This window comes from Pseudochaenichthys georgianus, chromosome 15 (genome assembly GCF_902827115.2).
Source record: "Pseudochaenichthys georgianus chromosome 15, fPseGeo1.2, whole genome shotgun sequence".
Classification (NCBI taxonomy): Eukaryota; Metazoa; Chordata; class Actinopteri; order Perciformes; family Channichthyidae; genus Pseudochaenichthys; species Pseudochaenichthys georgianus.
Window position 1 is genome coordinate 14960472 of NC_047517.1, and position 13723 is coordinate 14974194.

General features: G+C 43.6%; 1 protein-coding gene and 1 pseudogene across 1 annotated transcript in view; one reads left to right on the top strand and one right to left on the bottom strand.

The window, feature by feature from the left end:
* Positions 1-13723, bottom strand: part of cdh23 (cadherin-related 23) — a 243773-nt gene that overhangs the window by 61046 nt on the left and 169004 nt on the right. Inside the window, exons 18-28 of the mRNA XM_034100803.1 lie at positions 12261-12333; positions 11262-11378; positions 10600-10712; positions 10324-10431; positions 8398-8587; positions 7965-8110; positions 7614-7833; positions 6869-7021; positions 6511-6624; positions 5748-5896; positions 1069-1129 (exon numbers count right to left, since the gene is read on the bottom strand). Coding sequence (XP_033956694.1) covers positions 1069-1129; positions 5748-5896; positions 6511-6624; positions 6869-7021; positions 7614-7833; positions 7965-8110; positions 8398-8587; positions 10324-10431; positions 10600-10712; positions 11262-11378; positions 12261-12333 — 1444 coding nt within the window. The remainder of the gene's footprint in view (positions 1-1068; positions 1130-5747; positions 5897-6510; positions 6625-6868; positions 7022-7613; positions 7834-7964; positions 8111-8397; positions 8588-10323; positions 10432-10599; positions 10713-11261; positions 11379-12260; positions 12334-13723) is intronic.
* On the top strand, positions 427-5642 carry LOC117459723 (uncharacterized protein C10orf105-like; annotated as a pseudogene).

The following is a 13723-nucleotide window of genomic DNA, read 5'->3' on the forward strand; positions in this document are numbered from 1 at the left end:
CTAGTACCGAGTCCAACAGTGTCAGTTTTATTAAGAACTTGTGGTAAAGAATATTTGTATCACTCATTGAATATAGCAGGAAAAAAAATGAAGAGCAGCTGATTTGAAAAAACAAACGCGAGAGACGGCTGAGGTGACCACAGTGCAGAATCGCTGTAGTTTAAATCTCCTTACAATGTCGTCCATTTTAGATATAGGCTTATTATATTTACAGCCCTTAATAACATTAGTTTTCAGGGCTCAACATGTGTCTTGGCTGTTTTCGTTGTGATCTCTAAATTCACCTTGTTTATAATATTATCACAGTTCCAAGCAAACTAGTGCTTTTGTTTTGAAATCACTTCCGTGAGTTCCGCCCCGCCCCTAGCTCCAATGACCATTAGACCATTTTGTAAGGTAAAAAGCAAAACGCAAAAAGGCCTCTCAGACGTTCTTCCGTTTACTTGTTTAATAAAGAAAAACAATTGGACGATAGATACACGGATTATTTAGAGGCAAATGGCATTTGGAAATTGGGTGAGATAATTTAAGTGGCTTTCAATGAAAATTAAACTTGATTTAAGAACCTGTCACAAATGCTATATATTTATTGTGGTAAGATCTGAATTATTAACACCGACTGCTTTTTTGTTTTTGTTTTGTTCATTAGGATCCCCATTAGCACTAACATGAGCTTTGGCTATTCTTCCTGGGGTCCAACCCAACGGCATACATTCAAACCATAGCCTGTAGGCTATATATAAATTCAAACACGCATTTACACGCTATAGCAGCATAAATACAACAAACGAATATAAGGAAGTGAAACAAAAATGATCGTCCTTTTAACCATCATTAAGCCAAACACGAAATCAACCATCAAACCATTCCTCAAGAATTAATAAAACACAATGTTCTGAAAATGTTTCTGTGGTTTGCACCCATTTTGAACACGTGGATTACCAACGCTACCAAAATGAATGTAATGCTTTAATTTACTTGGAGCCTGCTCTTTCACTTATTTATTTGTGAGAGGAGACCATATGTGAAGGCCATACGGAGGGAACATCAAAGTTAAGAAAAACTTACCAGTGAGAATCCTATACAGAACCCCGCCATTTTCCCCCTGGTCTGCATCTGTAGCTTGAACCTGGACAGACAAACACCAGCAAACAGCTGTTATTGCATACAACTTGACAGACACCAAACAAACAAAACTACAATATTTAAACAAAAAACTGGAAAAACATACATCTCCATGTGCAACTGGTACCATAATCAATTGCGAAGACAGTACTAAAATAGCAATTAACCACAAGCTCAATCTTTAAACAGATCATGAAACCTGCAACAGCTTTCTTCAAACTTAAAAGACAATATAATCCATTCTAATGACGAAACCATTTCTAATAATAAAGTAGCACAATACACTTTCATCTATACTCTTTATGTCTCTTTTCTTTTCGCCTATTTTTGTTTAAATAATAATAATTATTACATTATATCTTTTTTATTATGTATGAGTATTATTTATGTTTGTTGTGGATACTTTTAGTTTTGTAAATACTTTAGTGTTCCACTGAAAAGGTATAATGAAAAAGAAAAAACTTGTACCGTAACAATGTTATTTTTTTCAGACTGACAATAGTTGATAGTTCTTCCAAGATATGCATATAATTATGAAAGAATTGACCAGTTTGTTGATCTCCCGAAGGTCATGCGATTGACATTACTTTTCATAAAAGAATGAATCGATTCAATGCTTTCTACAAACAAGATGGAGAAATCAGTATTTTTCTCATTCCCCACACAAACCCAGACAACCCCCTCTGTCTCAGTGATGCACACCTACACACAATCACAAAGAGTAGATACATAAAACACACACACACACCACACACACACACACACACACACACACACACACACACACACACCACACACACACACACACACCACACACACACACACACACACACACCACACACACACACACACACACACGCACCACACACTGGTGCTCAGTGTCTTGTTGCCACAACAACCCAACATGGCTTGGCAGTCAGTGTAATGGCAGAACTCCTCTCTCTGTGTCGCAGGCGAGAGCCAGCAGCAGCCCTGAAAACCCAAACCCGGCGCAGACAGCACGGCTCCAAAGAGCACGGCTCCAAAGAGCACAGCAGATAAATAGTGGAGCATGCTGGGCTGTTGCTGAATGGGCTGTGTCATAAGACTGACTTCTGAATCCAGAGAGGCGCAGAGCCGCTGGCTCTGGAGGAGACTGACTGCATGTCACAGCCCGCTCCTCTGAGGATGTGTCAGTCCCCCTGGAGGTGCCCACAAAGTGCATATTCAATGGCATACAGAGACACACACTCAGAGACACTCGAGCACATGTACGGGCACTCAGGTACACACACACACACACACACACACACACACACACACACACACACACACACACACACACACACACACACAAACACACACACACAACACACACACACACACACACACCACACACACACACACACACACACACCACACACACACACACACACACACACACACACACACACCCACACACACACACACAGTCTCTCTCTTCCCTGCCCCTGTGTGTCCTCCTTTGCTCTCTCTCGCTCCCCCTGTGAAGAGGGGCCCAACTTCAGTCTCATTAGCTTTATAAAGAAATGTGGAGAGAGGAGTAGAAAAGAGGAGGAGAGGGGAGGGGGAGACGGGAGAGAAAAGGGGCTGGGGGGTCAGATTGGGGAGTGATGAATAGGGCATTACACAGCGGACCGCACCACTTAGGCCATAAAAGGGGGTGTATAAACTGTAAGAGGACTTTGCAGAGCCAGATGTTGTAAGTGTTAGCATGTGGAGTGTAAGCACTGAGAGATTATTCACTAAGCCTCTGCATGGCTGAGGAAACTCAGTATTGTCTTTGCTCCCTGGAATTAAACAGCAGTGAGATGTTGCTCCCTGTTCCCCACATGTTACCCCCTTTTCCTACTTGCTGCCCCTTCCTCCCCAGCGTTGTCCCCTCTGTCTCTGGGAGAGCAGCAGTTTAACGGGGGAAACAAGTGCGTGGAGCCAAGGTCTGACCTCAGTTACTGGACTAAGCAAGGCGTTGTTTTAAAGAGTCCCTAAAGTGTGGGGTGGGAGTATATTTATTTGAATGGGTTTTATGACAAATTACTTTAGGGTTCAGTCAGAAGAAGAACTGTTTTGTTTCTTAACATTTTAGAGGTAAATATGATGTTGTCTTTCCAAATCTTAAGTGTCAAAGATGGCTAACAATGTCATTAATTGTGCCATACCATTATTCTTAAAACGTTGTTATGTCTGCTGTGGAGTCTTTTGGAGTTACACTCCTAAAAACCAGCATTTCAAACATGAGCTGCCTTGACATGTGGCTTGAGCAAGTGCACATTGTCTCAGAGAGCAAGAAGGGACTGTTGTACACATTGAGTTACGACTTATAGGTACTTTGGAATATAAACAAATAGAGGCTACACATCTGACATCGAATACACTGTTTAGTGTATTACCCGTTCATATTTCCTTTCACTATGTAGAAAGAAAAGAAGAGAAGATATGGTGAACATACTTTCATCGAGCAATCAAGATGCGATTAAAGTAAACAAATCTAAAAATAACAATATGCAAGAATGTTACAAAGAACTTAACTTTACAAATGTTAACAGGTATGTGAAGTGTGCTGGTAAAAGAGATAAGAAAAGACTGTTTCCCAACTCGCTGAGCAGACAGATCTGGAGGAGCAACAATGTGGGGCGATAGAGAGGGAGGGTACCTTACAGCTAAGCTGCCAAGCTTAAGAGCAGTGTGCCTAATCACGAATATGTGCAGCGCCGTCTACAGTGTGTGTGCGGGTGAGACAGAAAGTTTGTCTTTGAATAGCTGTGTGTATGTGTGTTTGCATGTGTGCCATATGGTGCTTGGAGGCGCTGACTAATGAACTGACTCTCTAACGAGCCATCCCGCTCCACTGGCCTTTTTCACAGCCTTCCTGGCATTTGGTCTTAAAAATAATTTCACGTCCCAATGTGTTTCCCTTAAACCGATAAGCCATGCTTTGTCTCCGCTGAATTAAGGACGATGACATTTACAAATGTTACTATGCTGGAGATGGGGGTGCACGGAATGAAAGCTGGGGGGGGGGGGGATAATTGGAGACCGGGGTAGTAGAGGGGTGCTTTTCATTTTACAAGGGGCATTCTAATAAACCCAATTTGTTTTACATTGAAGAAAGCCTGTCAAGCATTGACTGTTTTGTAGTCCTTGATTTAATAGCTGCATAATTGCCGCAAATGCCAAACACTCAACGTATCTGCATGTGCATGCGTGCGTTTCTGTGTACATGTGTGCATGTTTATCATAAGCCCTTGAGTATGATCCCAATAAAGTGAAAATAAACCTACTCAGCTTGGTGAGGCTTGGCTAGTGACGCGGAGAGCTGCTGTGGTACTCTTACAAAGGCTACACACACACACACACACACACACACACACACACACACACACACACACACACACACACACACACACACACACACACACACACACACACACACACACACACACACACACACACACACACACACACACACACACACACACACACACACACACACACACACAAAACCTCCTGACATCAACTTCCAATCGGACATGGCTAAGGGGGTTAACTAGTAAAGGGGCACCTCAGGCAAGATATTTAAACCCAAATTAAAATGCTTTTTTAGGCATGTCTATGATATTGTAGTGAATGAAAGTTGCTTTGGATAAAAACCTCAGCTAAATTACATGTACAAAAGTGATGTAATCTAATAGTGTTGTTTTCTTTATTCAGAGGCAAGACAAAATGAACACCACCGTCTCAGACTTCAACTCCACCTTGGCATCCTACACAGACAACGTCACCCTGTCCAGTCTGATTTTCACCACAACCACCCCAACCACAACCACCACCATCCCTCAGCCTCCATCCTATTCCTCAGATGTCCACGACCCAGAATACACCATCATGGTGGTGCTGGGACTCTCGCTGCTGCTGGCGGGGTTAGCCGCCTTCCTGGCAGTGTGCAGGCCCTCAGAGCCGGACGGGGACTCGGAGGCGAGATGCGGAGAGGAGTTTGACCTGCGGGGGAAACGGGTCCAGCGAGCCGCAGCTGAAGGTGTGGAGGAGACTGGGATCGTATCGGCGTTCATACAACATTTCGTTCAGACGACCGCCGCTTCGCAGGCCACACTGGCGCGAGAGCCTAAACACAGCCCGGACGCCAACCCGACAGACAGCGCAGCCAGAAGCCAGCGTGGAGCCCCATATCACCATGCCCTGTTTATTTGACTATGTCACTGAAATCTGATCTCAGGACGGACTGACTCATGGATGGTGCTCAACATTACTAATAACAGCTGTGGGTGAAGAGTACGATTACGTGTTTACTTTGAATGCTAGCTGGAGGAGGTTTGCAACTAAACGAGTGTTTACAAAATCAAATCAAAAAGGGACCGTAGCAGGGTTTACCCTTTTTGGGATTGTGTCACCCTTTATAGAAGGTTATGTTGTTGGGCATTGGTCTTCTTTTCAGCAGAGCTCTGCACTATATGTAGAGATGCAACCTGAGCCAAAAGATACCACTCTGATTCTTTGTGTTTGTTATGAAATTAAATGATGTGTAAGTGTGACTGCTGAGTGCACTTTGTTACTAAAGTGTTCAAGTGTGTCGGTGTGTCTTCTACCTGCAGGATGCTGGTTCCTTGGCTCACACTCTCCAGAATGCTGGTCTCATAGCTGTTTTGTAGGAAGATGGGTCTGTTGTCATTAACGTCCTGCACCTCCACAAACACAGTGGCTGTGCCTGTCCTCCGGCTGCCCGCTGGACCATTGTCTATGTGCGGAAGCAGAGGCATTCCAACACATCAGCTGCCATCCTTCGGGTTAATGGTACATGTTAGTGTAGACGCCAGGACAACGGCGATAGACTTGGCTTTCATTTCATGGCTGTACATCTCACAGGCTAAGGCCGTACATACATCATTACAAAGTATACACACAATGGAACTGGCTCTGTATTAATATGTTACCTTAAAAGATAATCTTGTGAAAATAAACCAAAATTAGCTTGACTGGAACATTGTTGGCTCATCAGGTACTTTTCTTGTGAATTAGAACAAACTGTGTTCTCCTGTTCTCTTGCCCAGTTTTACATTATCTCCTCTCCCTTGTGTCGCTGGCCCCCTCAACAGATAAGCCACCCTGACTCAATGGTTTCCAAACAGGAAAACCTCAGAGTTTTTGTTCTTTCTTTTCAATCAGGAACAAAGGCAGTTGAGCAACACACTGAAATCACACACTGCACACCACTTTTCTCTTACATCATTGTGGTGCAAAAGTCGAAAGGGGCAGCTTTGAAGATCAAAAGCATAATAATACAAGTCCTGTCATAACAAAAGCAGACTCAGAATGCGTACAAATAAAGAGGATTTGTATAAACTGACATACCTATAGCTTCTACTACCAGAGTGTATGCTGCCTGTGTCTCTCTGTCCAGGCCAACCACAGTCCGAACTACTCCATCTCTGAATCCCACGCTGAATTTGCCATCCTGATTACCACCTAAAAATACAAACCATAAAAAGGTTCCAAATTAATTGACAGAATATAAGTAAAATACGCCAATGCACATACAGACAGTGCAGCTTTCATTCTAAAAGAAGCATGCAAGAGGAGCCCAGCTGACACAAACTCACACAGAGACGGATGGATGGACAACGGTACTGTACATGCACATATTCCCAATAGCTGCACAACACTGTAGCTCACGGACAGACATAACACAACTCCCACTGTGACCTCTGACCTGTGATGAAGTAGCTAAGTTCGGCGTTGAGGCCGGCGTCGTTGTCAGAGCAGCTGAGGCGCGATACAATGTGGTCTCTAGGGACACTCTCCTTCAGGGAAACATTGTACACGCTGGGGTTGAAGGTGGGCGTCTCATCATTTACATCCAGAACTGACCCACACACACAAACACACAGACAAAGAGACATGTGGACACACAGATAGATGTACATGAGGACAAATAAGGCAGCAGGGTGGTGCAGGGAATATTAATACTTATTGTTAAAACAGAGGATATTATATATTTAGTAGCTATCGGGTGCTGATCCTGTTTTTCCTGGTGAAGCTAAAAGTAAGACCCAAACTGTTCGGGATATGTTGATGCTTCTGACTGATTCGAAAAAAAACATGTTAAATTCAGTTTGAACATTGCCTTTTTTATTTCCCTTTCCTGATGGATGTTCAGGTCCCACCAGCAGGTGGTAGCCTCATTCCCAGCAGACTCCTGAAAAGTCAGTGGTTAACTATCTGTCATAATGAAGTAACTCTCCATATCAGAATCCAATGATATCCTGGCTTGGCAGTTTAGCATGTAGGGTAATTTCAGAGAGAGCAAAAGGGAATTATCATCATCATCATCATCATCATCATCATCATCATCATCATCATCATCATCATCATCATCATCATCATCATCATCATCAGCAGCAGCAGCAGCAGCAGCAGCAGCAGCAGCAGCAGCAGCCACATCTGCAGACTCTGACCTGTGACAGTGAGGGTTGAAGTGGAGGTGCGGGGGAACTTCCCTGCGTCGAATGCAATGATTCTCAAGTGGTACTGTCCAATCTGCTCCCGGTCCAGGACTGCCATGGAGGAGAGGACGCCGGTGGAGGTGTTCAGGACGAAGTCGAGGCGAGGCATTCCCATCTGTAACGTCATTGTTATCAATCCGTTCTTATCTTCGTCTGGATCCTCCACCTGGACCTGGAGCAGAAAGATACAGAGAAAGGTAGAGAAGGTTAGTGAAAAGTCAATCTCATTAAAGATGAGATGAGAGGAATAATTCTTCTTTTTTTTTTTATTCCATCAGAAATGGATATAGTCTTATATTTTACCTTAAACACGGAGGATCCGATGGGCAGTCCCTCTGGCACTTCAGCCACAAAGGGCAGGTTGAGGAAGGTGGGGTCGTTGTCGTTGAGATCCAGCAGGTTGACAAACACAGTGGTGCTCACTGATGCATGCAGTGGAGGTGTACCGCCTGGAGAGGGCACCAGAGAACACAAAGACACACGCGCCCCACATCTCCCGGTCAGACGGGTTTATTAACCACAGTAAAAGTTTCATGGTCAACATAAAACTTGAGGGATGAGGCTTGAAGAAAGAGGTTAATCGGTCAGAATTGAAAGCCCTCTGCTGAGGATCACATAAAGCGATTTAATCTTGCTTACATGGTTTAGGTGTTTCATGAGACGGGTACATTTACACAGCAAAAGGCAAATACGGGTGCAAACTGACATCCCCCCCGCACACACACAGAATACCCACGGTCAACAGCTGAGATGATGATAGTCCTCATGAGTACTGCGTCCTTGGGGTTGGAGCTCTCCCTGTCCAGAGTTAACCCACTGGTGCGGATCTTCCCTGTGCTGCTGCTGATGGTGTAGAAGGGGTTTTCTGGACTGATACTGTACCTCACTGTCCCATTCGGCCCGTTGTCAGGGTCAACAGCCAACACCTGGACAGATGAGAGACAGGAAAAGACTCCCTTTATATTCTTTGCCGTGAAGTTTTAATAAACTCCCAACACAGAGGTATGTTTTCAATGCAATGTATATAGGAATTCTAAAGGTATAAGCAAAGTGTAGTATACCGGAAGAGGAATGTAAGGAGAGAAAAGGGGAGGAAGGAGGAAATACACAATAAGGAAACAGCAATATAAGTTGTTACAGTAACAAGAACACCCCTAGAGCTTCTCCACCCACAACACTTTCCAACTGTTCAACACATAAGTCAGCGCAAAGAAAAATGTTAACGTCACTTTTCTAACACAAAGTGGCAATGGGTGATGAATGTGTGAAGCCGGGAGCCGGGCAAAAACACTGGCTGATTCTTAAAGAGCTGATCAATTATTCAGTGCACTGACAAAAAAAACGCTGGAAACTGGTTAATTGGTCATTAGAGGAACAAAGGTTTTGCAGGTATTTAATTATTTAGGCGACATGGTAGGCAGGCATCGCCTAGGCCCATTGAGTAGCAACTGCACAGACAAAGGTAGGTGATATAAGATGTGTGGAAGTGTCGGGGCCAGTTGAGCTAATCAATTCTGGCCTGAGCGGAGCACATTAAAAGATGGTGAGCAAATATATTCGCCTTGTCTATTGAACTGTGGCCCCTGCCTGACTGCAGAGAGGCAGAACGGAGAATAGTGTTTTGAAATGAGATATTAGAGGCTGACTGTACTGTATGTGTAGAGCTGCTGAATGTCAAGGCCTGCAGCGGCAATGGTAGGGGGGCATTTAGAGATTTAGGTGGGATGATCCTTGCGCTGGGCACAGCCACCAAATTCATCGCCTGGCTGGACACCTCCAGGAGAACGCAGCAGGTGGCCCCTTGTCTCCATGGAAACACTGGTTGGGCCAGGGCTACATTGGGGCCAATTACAGGACTTTAAGCCTGGGTGGTCCGATTTATAAAGAAATGGTCAGAGGGGCAACAGTCTGTCCAGCGAGCACGGAGAGTCACATACGCTATGCATCGCATCACTGGATGCACCATGAATGGACTCAACTGAGGACTGGCTACGAGAGATCAGGACCGAGTGTCAAATGTAGCGGCGTAACACTTGTATCTTTCATTTCACTTTCCTCACCATTTCTCCATCCCGCTCTCTCCCGCTCTGCAAGATGAATTCTCGCCTTCTTTCCTGCCTAGCAGCTGAATCATTTGCTATGCGTATGACTGCAGGCTACATTTTAATTAGCAATCGGACTCCCTTAATTACACTCACTGACGCCTCTTTAATTAATGGACAATCAGGGCTTAATTAACAACAACACATTGCCAGAGACAGCAGCAGGACGATGAGAGAGTTTGGGGTAATATCAGAGTGTTTACTTTGTGATGACCTACGCAGTTATGGCAATTTGTTCATTGAGAATGAAGGACTATGCGTGCACATGCATCTGTTTTTCATGTATACTATGTCTTTAATGACCTTCCAATGTTGATCACTCTGAACAAAGTTTATTTTTAATTAAAACTCATCTTTTGCCTACAAGTTTTTCAAACTGAGTAATAACATCAAATTGCAGAGTAAACTAATGATTTCAATCTGATGTTCAGCAACCATCAATTCTATGCTAATATTTATTAGTCTGATCGGTTTATTTGCACTGTACACCTTTTTCTCAACCATCAGCCATTAATCTATGTATGATGTAAAGTTTAAAAAGTTGGGCTTAGTGTACATACAGAGATAACATCAGTGTTGATTGGACTCATCTCCACTACGTTGGTATGGTATGGATCTTCCCTCCACATAGGGACATTGTCATTGATGTCCAGGATGGTGATGTTCACCTAAAGAAAGTGGGAGTTAATGAATGATGTCAGCTAAATAAGAAGACCTTTGATCATTGTGGCCAACAAGCAAGAAAGTCATCATTTAATAGAAAAGTGATAGAATATGTCTTTATAACTAATTATAATTGATTGAACACGGGCTAGGATCAGAAATACATTGGTTACCGTGGCTATGCCTGTTTTCTGCTGAGGACCCACACCTCCATCCACAGCTCTGACTATCAGAATATACTCTGACTTCAGCTCTCGGTCCAGCAGGGCTGTGGTGGTGATCTCTCCTGAAACACACACAGGACCACATCATATGGACACCACACCAAGTGAAGGCCAGATATGTGTTTACAAAGCGAATCGTGTCTCGTGTCAGGATGAATTTAGTTCAAAGTTAGAATAAACCCAGCCATGATGTGCATCAACCAAAGTAAAGAGCTAAAGAAGGATTTAGAAAAAGGGTTTTTCAGACACTGATGTAAATCAGCACAGATATGAAAGAATCATTTTCAGGCCAACAAATCTAATTTGAAAGATAAATGGAATCAGATCTCCAACAATCTGTCTCAATGACAAGTACACTTTCAGTAAATGCACCCACACACACACACACACACACACACACACACGCACGCACGCACGCACGCACACACACACACACACACACACACACACACACACACACACCACACACACACACACACACACACACACACACACACACACACACACACACACACACACACACACACACACACACACACACACACACACACACACACACACACACACACACACACACACACACACACACACACACACACACACACACACACCTGAGCGCGAGTTGAGACGGAACTGAGAGGAGCCCTCCAGGGAGTAGATGAGTGAGGCCTGGCCAAACTCCCGCGAGGCGTCCAAATCAGTAGCATTCACAAGCAGCACTGTCGCCCCTGTGGAGGAGAGCGGGGGATGAAGGGGAGCGAGACAGAAAGAAAGTTACAACTCGTGGAGGGAGAGAAATAAAGAAAAAAAGTGAACTGAGAGACAGTCATGGAATACATATGTGAAGTCTAGCTGCAGAGACAGACTGAAATGGCATTCAGAGAGCTAATTTCTTCTCCGCCCCCATCCACAGCTCAACTCATGGCATGGCAGTGAGTGGGTTTATGGATTAGTGGATTATTGACTTGTTTGGCACAGCCTATACTTGGCACAGCCTTGATCAATACCCAGGCAGACAGGGGGATGAGAAGCTAGCCAGAGCCGCAGGACTAGCCCTGAGGCCCGCAGCTCGGGGCCAAGCACTTTAGCCACAGTCCCCTGAACCTCAGCCCTGGCCCAAGCCGCTCAGCTATGTGCTCCTTTAAAGCGGGTCCGAGAAACAAAAAGAACCCGGCGTATGCTGGAGCTCGGAGAGAGAAAGGGGCGGTCAAACATCTCATTTACCTCTAGCGACTGGAAACTAATCTATTGTCTGGGATAAAAGAGTCTTCTGAATGCATGCATGAGAATGAATAGAGCAGCCTGTGATTTCGCCTTGAATAGCCAATATCCTGCATTCTGATAGAGAATTTAAAACATTATGCAAAATCATAACAAATAAGATAGTAAGAGGAAGAGGCCAGGGGAAGCATATACAAAACAACATACCCCCAAGAGGAATGCAGAGCCATTAGTGGGAATATGCTAATAGAGAGGCAATTCAAGTAAGAGGGGACTGCATGTGCTGCACATGGTGTTTGGAGTGTTTAAGTGCTGTGTTGGTCATGCACCAGGAAATGCCTTCTAGAAGCCAAACTGTTACCCCAAATGTATAGTGGAAAGTGACTCACCTGCAATAATGTTCTCTGGGATTTTGACGATGTAGGACGGCTTGCTGAACTCTGGTGGGTTGTCATTCTCATCCTGGAGGAGATAGAAACATCAACAACAGCTCAAATTGATTCCCCATAAAATAAAAGCTTTGTTTGAATAGTCGGCCATTTATAATTAGCAATGAGATTACACTATTTGAGAATCAAGACATTAAGAAGAACAACATGTTAACAGCAGTAAAACTGTCGTAGCAGTAGTAGACAAATCCAGTCAGCTGATTAAACTGAAATCTTCTTGGGCCAGTTGGATTTATAGCCTCAAACGTTGCAATGTAGTTAATCACATTCACTGCTTTAGTAATACAGGAGAGAGAAAAAACTAGACCTGGACAAGAAGAGTATTAGTGCAAAAGCTGAGGTGGATATTAAAAACAAAGACGCATTTGAAATAAATTCATTTCAAACATTATTAGTAACGTCATTACGTAAAACAAAGGGTAATCAAGAGCTGTCATTTGACAGCGATGAATGACTACAGCATGGATCAGCATCCACTGTCACACAGCCTTCCTCAGAGCGTTTATATATTCCTCACAACGTCCCACTCGTTGAAGAGTCTTTTCACACCAACTCATCCAGTTGTGTGGCTATTCACAGAGAGACTCCCCACTGCGTGAGCGGCTGAGAAATGTTAACACTTTAACAACAGTCACTGGCACCATTATCTATCGGGGCTCCGTGTTGCACTGGTGTAAAGCATTGTGTGTGTGTGATGCTGCCAGCCACTGATACAGCCCTGTGGTGTGAGTCACGCCACTGTGGAGGACGGAGAGGGAGACATAGAAGGAATACAGAATCTCTTTTGCATTCCAGCGCAGATTGCCTTCATTCTTTCACACAATATTTCTCCCTCATGTAGGATGCGTATAGATATTGCGTACTGTCCTTGCATATAATATTCAGGAATATTCCAGCTGGATTTATCTATTCTACTCTGTCATTTCTTCTTTTATGACTAAAAGTTACTTGCATAATGGTTTTCCATCAGGGGAGATGAGCGTGAGAGCCAGTAGAGGTGCTGTTTATGAGTTCTGGTTGCTCATTATATTTTTTACTGCCGTATTTATTGTATCTTAGTAAAGATCAACATTCGTGTTCGCTATTTGAAATACAGAAAAATAACACCTAGTCTGTTGAAAAAGGCTGGAGTACATGATGTACAACACATTTCTATTACAAATTAGATCGATTGCATCAAGTTGGAAACTTTTAATTATACGCAGATTATATTGTTATTATATTTCTCGTCCTCTATTCTGGGATAGACTTCTCATTAAAAAGATACCAAATTCAGTTTATAGTGATAAGATACATTATAAAAAAACTGCGGCGGTTGAATATGCATCATAGGGTGTTGTGAATTTGTCATTGTAGGACCAAAAAAATATTCAAACTCAAATGAAACATGGTATATAACTTGA